The following is a 12,631-nucleotide window of genomic DNA, read 5'->3' as shown; positions in this document are numbered from 1 at the left end:
GTCAAAGTCATAATAATTGTAACCAGTCAGAAATTGCAGTAAGAAATGCTATCCAGTTACATTTAGCTGTCAAAACAATGCATTTCTTTCCTTGTCAGTTGATAATTCTTTTCCAACAGAAAGACAGAAAAATTTTGACAATTGCAGGTGTTGAAAATAATTTTCAAAGTTCAAGACAGTCACAGCATTTTCTTTGCAGAAGGTAAACTGTACACCAAGGCTCAGAGGCTGTAAAAACTGGTTCCAAGTGGAAAAAAATGCAAATATCCTGCACAGATAGTTTAAAAAGCTGCTGGTACAATCATTCACTAACAGAATCTTTGTTTGCTTTTTGCATAGTTCACACATCACTGGGAATGTGACAGGGTGTGCTATTTTTGGCAAGAGCAAAAAAAGTGATTCTTGTGTGAGTTGTCATGTTAGACATGCTGGATCCATGCAGAATTCAGGTAGAAGGCTGCTACCTGATGTTATTCATCGAATACTGATTTTGTTTTTGTTGAAGCAGTTCTGTAATAGCCAACAGCTTCTTAAGAACATGCTATAGAAAAAAACAACAAAAAAAAACAGTACAACCCTACATTAGCAACTAGAAAAACCCAAAACCCATCTTGCTTGAGAAGCATCTTGAACATTAACTTACCAGACTTAGAATTAGGTAGTTTAAAATATATTTAAACCACACACACACACACCCCCAACCCCCTGCCAGCTCCAGTTCCCTAGTCACTAAGACATTACTTCAAAAGGCAACTGTAAAGCAGCAATATGAAATTTATCTGCACCCATGGAGACCCATTAAGTCTTGCCAATTTAACTTGAGAGTTTCAAAATGAAAGAGAGATCTCCTATCTGTTAAAAACAATCTGTAAACCAAAAATCCATTCTCAGGTATTTTCCCCATGTGAAAGTGTAGAACTGGGCCAAGAAAATGAAAGAAAAAAGTCCGATGACAAAAAAAAAGGTGATAATACAATTCACTTCTGCACAGGCAGAACTATCCTCTTTCTTTTAACTTTCTGTAAACCTGGTCATTAAACTAAACCAAATACAACTGAACATACACATAAAACAGGCTGAGAAATTGTATTGCTAACGCACTGTCAGGAGTTCAATCATTTTTCCACTATAGTAGGACTATGTTCAACTACAACAGGGTGATCCTGAACCATTAGGGCACTTACAGAAAGAAAAGGGAAAAAAAATCAAGAGTTTTCTTTATGGAAACCCATGAGGAGAAATTACTCCTCTGAAGTAGAAATATAAGCATATTGAGGAAACAGTATCATATCTGTAATCATTAAGTACTTCAGATACAGGTCTTGTGAAAGAAATTATATCCCTTATCTGTAAGCAACACATATTTAGTACTGAAAACTTCTACCATCCTGCCTTGGCAATCTAGCCATCCTTTTTGCTTTATCAAGACTAGCAGTAGCTGTAAGTGAATTATGAACTTGAACATGATTGACTTTTTTTCCCTCATATGCCACTGAAGAGGTAAATTGTAGTAGTTATTAAACTGGATTATTTTTGAACTGATATAATGAAGCATTATCTCATTTTTAATTCCTTGAGCTTTCTTCTGTCAAAGATGATTAAATACAAATATATTTTCACCTTTTGCAAAACCACCATAAGAGTTCCCAGTAATCCCCTTATTTAAAAAACATTACTGCCAAAAAATGCATTATTTGAGTAACATCTGCTGCCAGGAGAAAGAAATATAGATTTATTGTCTATCTGGGTTTAAATTAAGGCCTTCAAAGAGTCGGGATATAGGAAGCCCAGTCTTTAAACCATGAGAATAATAAGAAATCTGATTACAATGTTATTTTGAAGCAATTAAATTAAAAACTATTTTAGAAACCAATTCTTCAAAAATGAGTCATTAAATAGTTTAAGCTGATACTGATTAATTTTAAGGAAGACCATCTCTAAACAAAAAGGCTTTCTATAGTACAACTAACCCTGTCCCCAAATCATCAGCATTAAAACGGAAGAATAAATTATCTTCTGCACAGCACAGTATACTAGTCAAGCATACCAAAACATATTGTACAATAAGTAGAATTGCTGACTTGAAGTTAATAATTAGTAGACCATAGGCAAGTATATAACTTTTGTAGTATTTTGAGACAATGCATGAAGTCATGTGAATTTTTTTCCTCTTAAAAAATAAGTTTTCATAAAAGCTGTATAGAAGTTTAATAGTTGGAACAGAACACTCATTTATAGTGTTTGCTAGAGAAGTTTGCTATGTTTGTTTACAAATGTAATAAATCAGGAAGCATAAATGAAGTAGTGATAGAAAGCTAAAGAAAGTAAATTTAGTTATTTAGTTCTCAATTAGAAGAACTAGATCCTAAAACTAGAGTCTGTCAGGAGATAGCAATGTCTTGGGTTTAGGCTTCCTCTAGAAACTAAAAACTTCACCTGAAAACTAAACAAAACAAAACAAAACACCGTAAAACCAACCAAAAAACCCCAGCCCACTGCTTTAAAACATCTTTGATTTTGTTGTATAAATACTTAATTCATAGTTTTGAGTTACTTTACCTTTACAACTAGCAACCTCCTAGTGAAATGTACATATTATTTATCACTCATACTGCTGGACAGAAAAATTAAAAAAGAATCACAATATTAAGCAATAACTCAAGACATGCTATCTGTACCTGTGATTTTTGTTAACCATTGTAGTTTACCTGCATTACACCTCGCTCATTACTTAGTGTCCGAAGTTCATCTGAATGTGCCACACACATCTCATGCAAGGCTGCCAGATAACGAGATAAGTCAGTTCTAGAGTGCTCTGTAGTGTCTGGAAGCTCAGGAACATTCTTTAACAAAAATTATGAGAGCAGACTTAGAATGGTGAGTAGCCACGCATATGAGAAATTAAATTACAGGTCTACAGACCTGCCGATAGCTGTTTTGATACTGCAAGCAAGTATTGCAATGTTTTTCTTCACAATTAAGTCTTCTGTCCATGTTATCTAATACAAATTATATATTTCCTCCTCTCCACAAGCATCAATTTTATGAAAACATTTTAATTATGGTTATACATTTTACATGGAGAGATTACTAAATATATAGCAATTCCTATTCCTACTAGGAGGGTCCTACTAAAAGGTTTGATGTTGCTATGCTACCTCTGAGCTGACCAGAAAGATATTGAGAAAATAGATTAATATTATATCCTCCCCTCAAATGAGGGAGATTCATCCATTAGGTGTTTTTTTTAAAAAAAAATTTAAATCAGACAATAGGTTCAGCAAAAATGGACACCAAAAAAAATCCCAAACTATCAAGTCAGTAAATCCACTAATAAAAACAATGTAACTAAACCAGCAGGTTAATCAGTTATTTTAAAACCCGACAGTTTCCTGAGTCCTCATGTATAATCTGCCATTTAAAGAAAAAAGCAGTATATCATAATATGCAGAAGTTGCCATTTACCCAGAAAAAGGTGACATATGGCAATCCACCTGAAAGACACACTTCAAAACATTCATTCTTATAGATTGTCAAAATAGTCTGAGATGTCTTCTAGGTCACTTTTAATGAATCAATTCAGGAAGCTAGGCATATTTCTTTAATCTTCATTTAAAAAAAAATTCTTGGTTTAAACATATACATATACACATAAATGAGCTCCTAACTCTTGTTATAGCTATCATACACAAAACAGTAACAGTTTCAAAGTGAACAGCAATTATTATTTTCTTTTAAACTACGATATCTAGAATTCATGCAGTAAGACATTTGGTAATCTATAACTAAAATGAAACATAATATTTTTTAAAACTTCAATTTTTTCAATCTTGGGTCAAAACCATATGACAAATTACACATAAGAATTTTTTAGTTTAAAATATTTTTTAAAAAGATTGGCATTTTTGGCCAAAAGTCCTAATCCTTGGGGAGAAGCTCAAATAAATCTCATGTCTACAGTAGTACTAAATGAATAAAATCTTTCTAACAGGACATTTGATTGGTTTTAATTCTGTGCAACAGGCCAGCAATCTGCAGTTCCTAAACATTCATAAGAAATTTTTCAGTAAATAAGCATTCAAAATTGTGTGGAAGCTGATGCATTTTTGAGTTAGTTAACAAGAACTGTAAAGAATTTTAATTTACAATGTTGCTATACAACTTCCAATATTTTTTTTTTAAACCACTTACCCCAAGTTCATCTAAGAACATGATCATGCGATGTTTGTTACTCTTGATGAATGGATTTACCCCCTCCATATATGGCTCCTAGTAATTTTTAAAAGTATTTATTAGAATAAATCAATACCAATTTAATAGTTGTACCTGAAGTGAACATATTGTAATGAGAGACAAATGACACTACAAAACACAAATGTGTCATCTGGAGTGATTTTATTTTTTCAAGTGAATTTATAATGACCGGTGTACAACCAGTCAAAAGATTACACTTTTTTTGTATTCCAGATGGATTCTGAAATTGTTGATATATGCATTGTGACATGAAATTTTACATTTCTGAAATATTGAACGTGGCCTTCTTTTTTTGATTGCAGCTATATAATGGAGAAAACACTTTCAGAGGTAACATCAGGACATAAGTGCCCTCCTTCTCATTCATTTGTTAACACTTACATTGCAAATCATGAGTGTCAGATAAATGGCTTTATAATGGCAGCCTGAACTCGCTTTCTTTCATTATGCTTAAGTCAACAGATTTTTATTGTTCAACCATGTTGTGACCTGGGAATCAGAACAGACCAATTGTTGCCAGTATTCTTTTAGTGATGCAATAGAAACTTTATTAAAAGCTGAGGCTTTTTAGTGCAATTTGTAAAACTGATTTACAAAATTATGTCAAGCAATATGAAAATGAGTACAAATAAAAGAGGTGCAAGTGCCAAATTCTCTACCTAGGATAGGGTAATCCTAGTTATATGTACAAATTGGGAGACAAGAGGCTGGAGAGCAGGCCCATGGAAAGAGATTTGTGGGTTTGGGTTGATGGCAAGTTGAATATGAGTCAACAGTGTGCCCTGGCAGCCAAAAGGGCCAACCATGTCCTGAGGTGCTGTCCTGGTTTCAGCTGGGACAGAGTTAGTTCTTCTTTTCAGTTGTGCATCAAGCACAACATAGCTAGCTGATCAAGAGAGGTGATTGTCTTACTCTACACTGCACTGGTGTAGCCCCACCTCAAGTACTGTATGCAGTTTTGGGCACCTCAATATAAGGAGAACATCAAACTATTAGAGTGTGTCCAGAGGAGGGCGACCAAGATGGCGAAAGGTCTCGAAGGCAAGACTTAACAAGGAGTGGCTGAGGTCACTTGGTTTGTTCAGCTTGGAGAAGAGAAGGCTGAGAGGTGACCTCATGGCAGCCTACAGCTTCCTCAAGGAGAGCAGCAGAGGGGGAGGTGCTGATCTCCTCTCTCTGGTGACCAGTGATAGGACATGAGGAAATGGAATGAAGCTGCACCAGGGGAAGTTCAGATCGGAAATTAGGAAAAGGTTCTTCACTGAGAGGGTGGCTGGTCACTGAAACAGCCCCCCCAGGGAAGTGGTCATGGCACCAAGCCTGTCAGAGTTCAAGAAGCATCTGGATGACGCTCTTAGTCATATGGTTTAATTTTAGGTAGTCCTGCAAGAAGCAGGGAGTTGGACATGATGATCATTATGAGTCCCTTCCAACTTTAGATATTCTATGAATACTAGAGTATGACTGCTACCCTTTTGGCAATGGACAGAGAAAAAACAGTCCACATACTTCCTGTTGTCTTTGGAACAAACGTCTCTCTGTTCTCATAGCATGAAAATATGGTTGCATCACTCTTTATAATACCTACTAGTATGGTCATTGTTCATCAATTATTTTAACAGGTCACTGTTGTTCATACTACCAGATTCAAAATCTTCATGGTATATACCAAATCATTCACATGAGTTTCTAGATGACTCATTTGAGAATGACTGACTCCTCTTTCCAATTCAGCCAGACTTTATGCTACTGCTCTAGTTTAAAACAATATCCTATTGAGCTTCAACTGAAGAGAACAGAAGAAACTGCAGGAACAAGGCCTTCTCGCTGATGAAGATGCCCAGGTCACACATCAGGATTTGCACAAGAAAACAGCAAAAGATTTTTGTCTGTATTAAACAGGAACATTGAAATATATTGGAAATGCAGTTCTAGACTGTTCTATGTAATATTATATTCACCTTAGCTCCAAATTCAACCAGATTTGCTAAATTCTGCACAGACTTGGCGACCAGCGTCAGCGTTCTTGCAGCAGTAGAGGAAGGAGAATCTGAAAGAAAGGAATACGAAGTAGAGAGTTGTCACAGCTGAAAGGCTTCAGGCAGCTCCAAGCAGACCAATGTTCTAATGCAAAGGCTTCAGGCACCACTCTAAGGAAAGCCCGCACCACTCCAAGGAAAGCCCACGCTCCTCCAAGGCTCAGGAGGAAACACCTTACCCTTAGGAGGAAATGCCCTGCCTTAAATAGTCAGAAGCCACATGGTTTGCTAGATGGGTCAAGGCTATTGGTCACTTGACCATCCATCTCCCAGAGTGATTGGCTGAATGCTACAGCACCTGTTTCAAGGCAACTTTCCCAGTGTAACGAGCTACAGGTGTTTCTTAGTTAGCCTGCATAGGGAAAGAACCTTCACAGGATGCTGCAGCAGCCAAAAGGTTTCTCCACAGAGAGTTACTGGCCATTTCATTTAAAACGTCCAGTAGTCACATGAAAGATAAGCTCTTCTACACTTTGTTATCTGTTATCTTCTACACTTTTTTGGCTGGGATAGATTAAACTTTTCACAGGAAGTTGGGAGGGGACACAGCTAGGGCAGCTGACCCAAACTAGCCAGGGGGATATTCAATACCATATGACATCATGCTCAGAATACATATTGGGGGAGTTAGTTGGGGGAGGGGCATCTCAGATCGAGAGCAGGCTGGGTTCCGGATTCCTTGTGGTGAGCAATTGTACCACTCGTTTTGTATTGTTCTTTTATTAGTATCATTGTGGTTATTCTCCCTTCTCGGTTGTTTTTTTTTGTTTGCTGTCCTGTTAAACTGTCCTTATCCCAAACCACAAGTTTTACCGTTTTCCTTCTGATTTTCTCCTCCTCATCTCACCAAGGGGAAGGAATGAGTGAGCGGATGTGTGGCAGTTTAGCTGCTGGCTGGGCTAAACCACGACAGTCCTTTTTGGCGCCCAACGTGGGGCACGAAAGTTTGGGATAACGACAGATCCAACTAGAGCGTGTTAAAACAAATTTTGTTACACGTGTTTATTGTATTAATTAAATAGTCGCTGGTCACAATGTTGTTTTGGTTGCTCACATGGTGGTGTTATGTAACTCCTTATATGCCCTATGTATTCGCTGCGGTGCTGTTTATCACCTCTGGGAGAGGGATCAGGGCTCTCATTTTGCTGTTCTGTGTAACATCATCTTACGACATGATAACAGTACTGGCCAGGAGGCTAAGCTGGTACACGTACATGGCATTGGCGTCATGCCCGCATCTCGGGCACCACCTCCTCAATCTATGGGGAAGACAGGGGAGGATACTTTCCCCTGTTTTTTCACTCCTCCTTCCTCATTCAGGCTAATCACAACAGCCTTTGAGGATTTTGAACACTGTGAGTGTTCTAGTCAGCATGGTCTTATTGCTATGTCTCCCAAAGGTGTTTCAGACCTTGTTTGGGGTTAAACAACTATTTAAAAATATCACACAGAGATCTGCTCTGAGGCTGGATAGTTATAAGTGGCAGGGTGGGTGGGAGAACATGGGCAAACACCTAAGACGGTTGGCACCTCCAGCGTTTTGGAACTTCACCTCTGAACAAGTGCAGAATCCTGAAAAACTAGTAGAACCTTTAGAAAAAGTATGCTGTCACCCTGGCAATTCCTGGGAGACACAGATCACTGCAATGTGCTGGGGCCTGGCCCATGCCTACTGAGCTGCCTTGTTTAACACTATTCAGCATCCTCAAAGGGATGGTCCCTGGATCTGACAACAAAAACTGCGTCTACTCCAACCCCCATGACAGGCACTGCAGCTGAACTAGAGAATCAATCTGTTCCGGTATCAGTCGCCCCTATACAGAAAAAGAATCACAGAATCACAGAATGTTAGGGATTGGAAGGGACCTCAAAGGATCATCTAGTCCAATCCCCCTGCCGGAGCAGGACCACCTAGATCAGATCACACAAGAAGTGCACAAAGAAATCAGTTTGCTTAGTGAGGGATGAAAATGAACCAGGGTGATCAAGAGAACAGGAAGAGGACGAGCAGGGTCCACACATGAGACGGTAACCATCCGATCCCTATCCTGGGTGAGCTGCGAGATATGCAAAAGGATTTCAGCCACCATCCAAAAGAGAACATTGTCACCTGGCTGCTCCGATGCTGGGATAATGGAGCCGATGGCCTGGAATTAGAAGGGTAGGGAAGCTAGGCAACTGGGATCCTTGTTTAGGGAAGGAGGCATCGACAAGTCAATTGGAAGAAAACCACGAACCCTCAGCCTCTGGAGGCGACTTCTATCAGGCATGAAGGACAGGTACCCCTTCAAGGATGATATTACATGTCATCCAAGCAAGTGGACCACCATGGAAAGAGGTATCCAGTATCCAGTAATGTCCTGAAGAGAAGGCAAGGAACGAACAGTGCATGACTTGGCTGGTACACTCCAGCAATATGAAGGAAGTCTCTCTTCTTCTGTACAAGCATGTGTTGCAGCTGTATAGAAACTGTCCCAGGACTTCCAGTAATTCAAAGAAGATATGTCCCACTCTCCACCTGTATGGACCCATATCTCAGCTATTAGAAATAAGAGTTCCTCTGATCAAGAGAGACAATATAGAGGGCACACACTGTGAGGTAACCTGTGTTTTTTCCTGCATGATCACAGAGAGGACATGAGGAAGTGGAACGGAAAACCTACCTCGACCCTAAAGGCACGGGTACAGGAGTTGAAAGAAAAAACAACCACTAAAGGGGATTCTTCCAGGAAAAATGCCGCTCCAGTTTCCAGCGGGCAGCTTCCCAGACAGTATAGAAGGGCTGATCCCATTTCTGATTCTCTTGAAGGTGTGGGAACTACGGCTGGTCCGCGGATCCCAGGACAGAAGATGAAGAAACTGGCCTTGGAGAAATTGCTGTGTACCCCTGCAGATCTGAAAACTCCCTGAACAGAAGAAGTGGAAAACAACTTGCAGGTGCCTGGGAGAGCCAGGGAACCGTAAGATAAGGAGGAACTGTATGATAAGAGACTGGACTGTGTTTTTGCACTAATTGTGTGATGTAATGAATTTGGCTTGGATTATATAGAGTGCGTGATCACCAATCATGTATTAGGCTAAGGCGCATGAACAGCTGTAGTTAACCAACCACCTAATTGCTTATGTCGCGTGCGCTGCTAGAATTAGTATAAAGGCGTGCTGGAACTTGCAAGGATGGGATTAATTAATTATATAATAAATCAATACTGCTTGAACCTGTGTATGTTGTGTCCGTCTCAACAGCGACATACAGCAACATCTGGTGACCCCAACGTGATTCACCAGGACGCGAACTTTTGGACTGCAGGGCAAAGTGCGGTGGAGACGGAGCCCAGCGTAGCTTGAGAGCGGCGGGGAAGCTGCGAATTGATCCGGATCGACTTAGACTTTGACACCTGGGACAGGTGAGCCGCTGGGAACGGGATAATGGGAAATAGCCTCACAAAGGAGGAGGAAGCCGTCCATTCTTTGTGGATGTTAATATTGAGAAGAAAAGGACTGAAAGTATCTAATAATAACCTCCAAAAAATGTTATTGTGGGCGCAGCGACAAGGGCTTGAAGCGAACTCTGCCACAGCATTCAGTGTGCCTGTTTGGCAAGCCCTGGGGAAGAAACTATTTGATGCTGCTACCAGTGGGCAAAAAGAAGCTGTGGGCTTATTGACAATGTGGCGATCATTTTTACAGGCCTTGAAAGACTTAAAGTCTGAGCACGATAAAGCAGAGGATAAGATGGACTCTGTTCCGATAACCTCTTCTGCAGTAAGTGAGGTTGTGGGAGAGACTTCTGAAGTGAATGACAGCTCAGCTGGGAGGTTACCGCCTGTGCCTAAGCCGAGAAAAAGGTTGCTGAAATCCGCTCGTTTAGTGGAGCCGGACTCCCTGGGAGCGTACGTATCCCCCGCAGAACAGCTAAAAGCAGCGGAAAAATCCTCAGGAACATATGTATCCCCTGCAGCACAGCTAAAAGCGGTGGAAAAATTTACTCCTTATAAGTTGCCTTGGCAGCAGTTGCAAGAGGCAAAAGAAAAGTACGCAAAACCTAATATCGAAACATGCTCTCTCCCTTCTTCTCCACTGAATTCCTCTGATATTAAGGCAACAGAGGGTGAACAAATACAGGATCAGGTATATCCCCCTTTACCGGAGAGGGACGAGGAGGAGGATTCCGTAACAGATTTTGCTGAGATGCCCTCTGTTTCTGCAAAGGGGGTGGGAAAACAGGGGGGTCTACCGTATCGGCCTCCCTTACCGCAGTCGTGGGTGTTGCCACCTGCTACAGTGACAGTTCAGCCGCGTAATGCAGTACATTTTTGGGACGCGGTTAGGAAAAAGGCAATGGAGGTCGGGGACTGGGACTTGACTGAAACACTGGGGACACCGGTCAATAAAGATCCGTCTGTGATGGAAGTGGGGGGAGGGCCTAGTGCATTCCCTGTGGAGCTAGTCCTCCCGGGCTCTAATCAGCCCAATCAACATGTGGAGTGGTCATGGAAAGTTATACAGGATATGCAGAAGGCGGTAGCTCAGTATGGACCGAATTCCCCAGCAGTGACACAATTGTTGCGATTATTGAGTTTAGAGGTATTGGTGCCGTATGATTTTCAACATTTGGCTCAAATTATGTTTCAGCCAGTACAGCACTCGGTTTTTATGAATGTTTGGAAACAACTGGCTGATCATCAGGTATTGCAAAATATGCAATTGCCCCAAGGTGACCCTTGTCACGCTGTAGGTACTGATGTGTTGACGGGAACGGGTCAGATATTTAGTAATCCGGCAATTCAAGCACAGTGGCATCCCCAAATTCTTGTGCAAATTAAGCAAATAGGGATGCAAGCTTTGATGCGCACGGCAGAAATGGCGGAGCCTAAGGCAAGGTATTCAACAATTAAACGAGGGGTCAGGGAACCTTTCTTACAATTTGTGGAAAAATTGCAAGGGGCTATAGAAAAACAAGTATTTGACAACAGTTTGCGAGCCCTGTTAACAAAGCAGTTGGCGAGAGATAACGCCAACCCTGATTGTCAGAAAGTTATTGAGACATTGCCGGGGGACCCCTCCTTAGAGGAAATGGTTACTGCGTGTGCTAAAGTCGGGTCTGTAGAGCATAAAATGACTGCACTGGCCACCGCCCTAGCTGCCTTGCGTGTTAAGGAGCAGAAGTGTTATAGATGTGGAAACCTGGGACACATAAAATCAGAGTGCCCAGGACGGAAAGGCCAAAGGCTGACAATAAATGCCGGAAAAGTTAATGGCTCAGTGCCAGTTACTTGCCATAAACGTGGAAAAATAGGTCATTTTGCTAAACAATGTCGATCAAAGTTTTATGCTACCGGTCAGCCAATTCCGGGAAACGGCAAAAAGAGCACGAGGGGGCACGCGCAGACACAAATGCCCTACAGTCCTGGCAACCCTTTTGCAGGAGCAATGCAGCATCCACAGACCAATCCGCAAACTTATGCGACAAACTATCAGGAAAGACAGTCGGAGCTGCCGGGATGGATGTATCCATCGCCAACACAGTAACAATAAATAATTGTCAAATTCACAAAGTGCCTTTGGATGCATGGGGACCAATCGGTAAAGGACTTAGTGCTTTGTTCATAGGACGATCAAGTGGCACCTTGCAAGGGTTGATAGTGCATGTAGGAGTGATTGATGCTGATTATACAGGGCAGATCTGTGCTATGGTATCTACTGCGACACCACCAGTAACTATTGTTAAAGGGACTCGAATTGCTCAACTTGTGCCCTTTGTGAGTTGTGTTCCTAAAACAGAGCAAACTGTTCGCGGCAACAACGGATTTGGATCTACGGGGAAACCATCTGTTTTTTGGTCCCAGACTGTCACCGACAAGAGACCACAAATGACGTGCACACTTACAATGGATCATGCAACCCCATCGCAGACAAAACTAACGGGTTTGTTGGACACAGGAGCTGATGTTACTATCATTGCACAGCATGATTGGCCTTCCACCTGGCCTCTAGTGTCAAATAGTGCGGGAGTAATGGGTCTTGGGGGGGTTGCTAACAGTTTTATAGCCGCCAAGCCTGTCCTTATTAGTAACCCTGAGGGACAGAAGGCCACTATTAGACCATATGTGACCGCAGCACCCTTAAATTTGTGGGGGAGGGACTGCCTTGGACAATGGGGTGTAAGAATTACAACGGATTTTTAGCAGGGGTCACTGTGCTGCAGGGCGTGACACAGCCCACACTGGCATTAACATGGTTAACAGAAAAGCCTGTTTGGGTGGACCAGTGGCCCCTCAATCAAGAAAAACTCACAGCCCTGCACCTTCTGGTTAAAGAGCAATTGGCAGCAGGACATA

The 12,631-nt window shown here is 41.3% G+C and overlaps 1 protein-coding gene and 1 pseudogene across 1 annotated transcript in view; one reads left to right on the top strand and one right to left on the bottom strand.

The window, feature by feature from the left end:
* Positions 1-460: 460 nt before the first annotated feature.
* LOC147526202 (ras GTPase-activating protein 1-like) overlaps positions 461-12,631 on the bottom strand; it is a 179,984-nt gene continuing 167,813 nt past the window's right edge. The window contains 4 exon segments of the mRNA XM_086630192.1: positions 461-541; positions 2,709-2,843; positions 4,192-4,269; positions 6,216-6,304. Of these exon segments, the coding sequence (XP_086486318.1) occupies positions 461-541; positions 2,709-2,843; positions 4,192-4,269; positions 6,216-6,304 (383 nt within the window).
* Positions 9,720-11,832, top strand: LOC147526204 (endogenous retrovirus group K member 8 Gag polyprotein-like; annotated as a pseudogene).

Source organism: Tauraco erythrolophus, chromosome W, assembly GCF_009769465.1.
Source record: "Tauraco erythrolophus isolate bTauEry1 chromosome W, bTauEry1.pri, whole genome shotgun sequence".
Classification (NCBI taxonomy): Eukaryota; Metazoa; Chordata; class Aves; order Musophagiformes; family Musophagidae; genus Tauraco; species Tauraco erythrolophus.
This window is presented reverse-complemented; position numbering and strand designations above follow the sequence as displayed.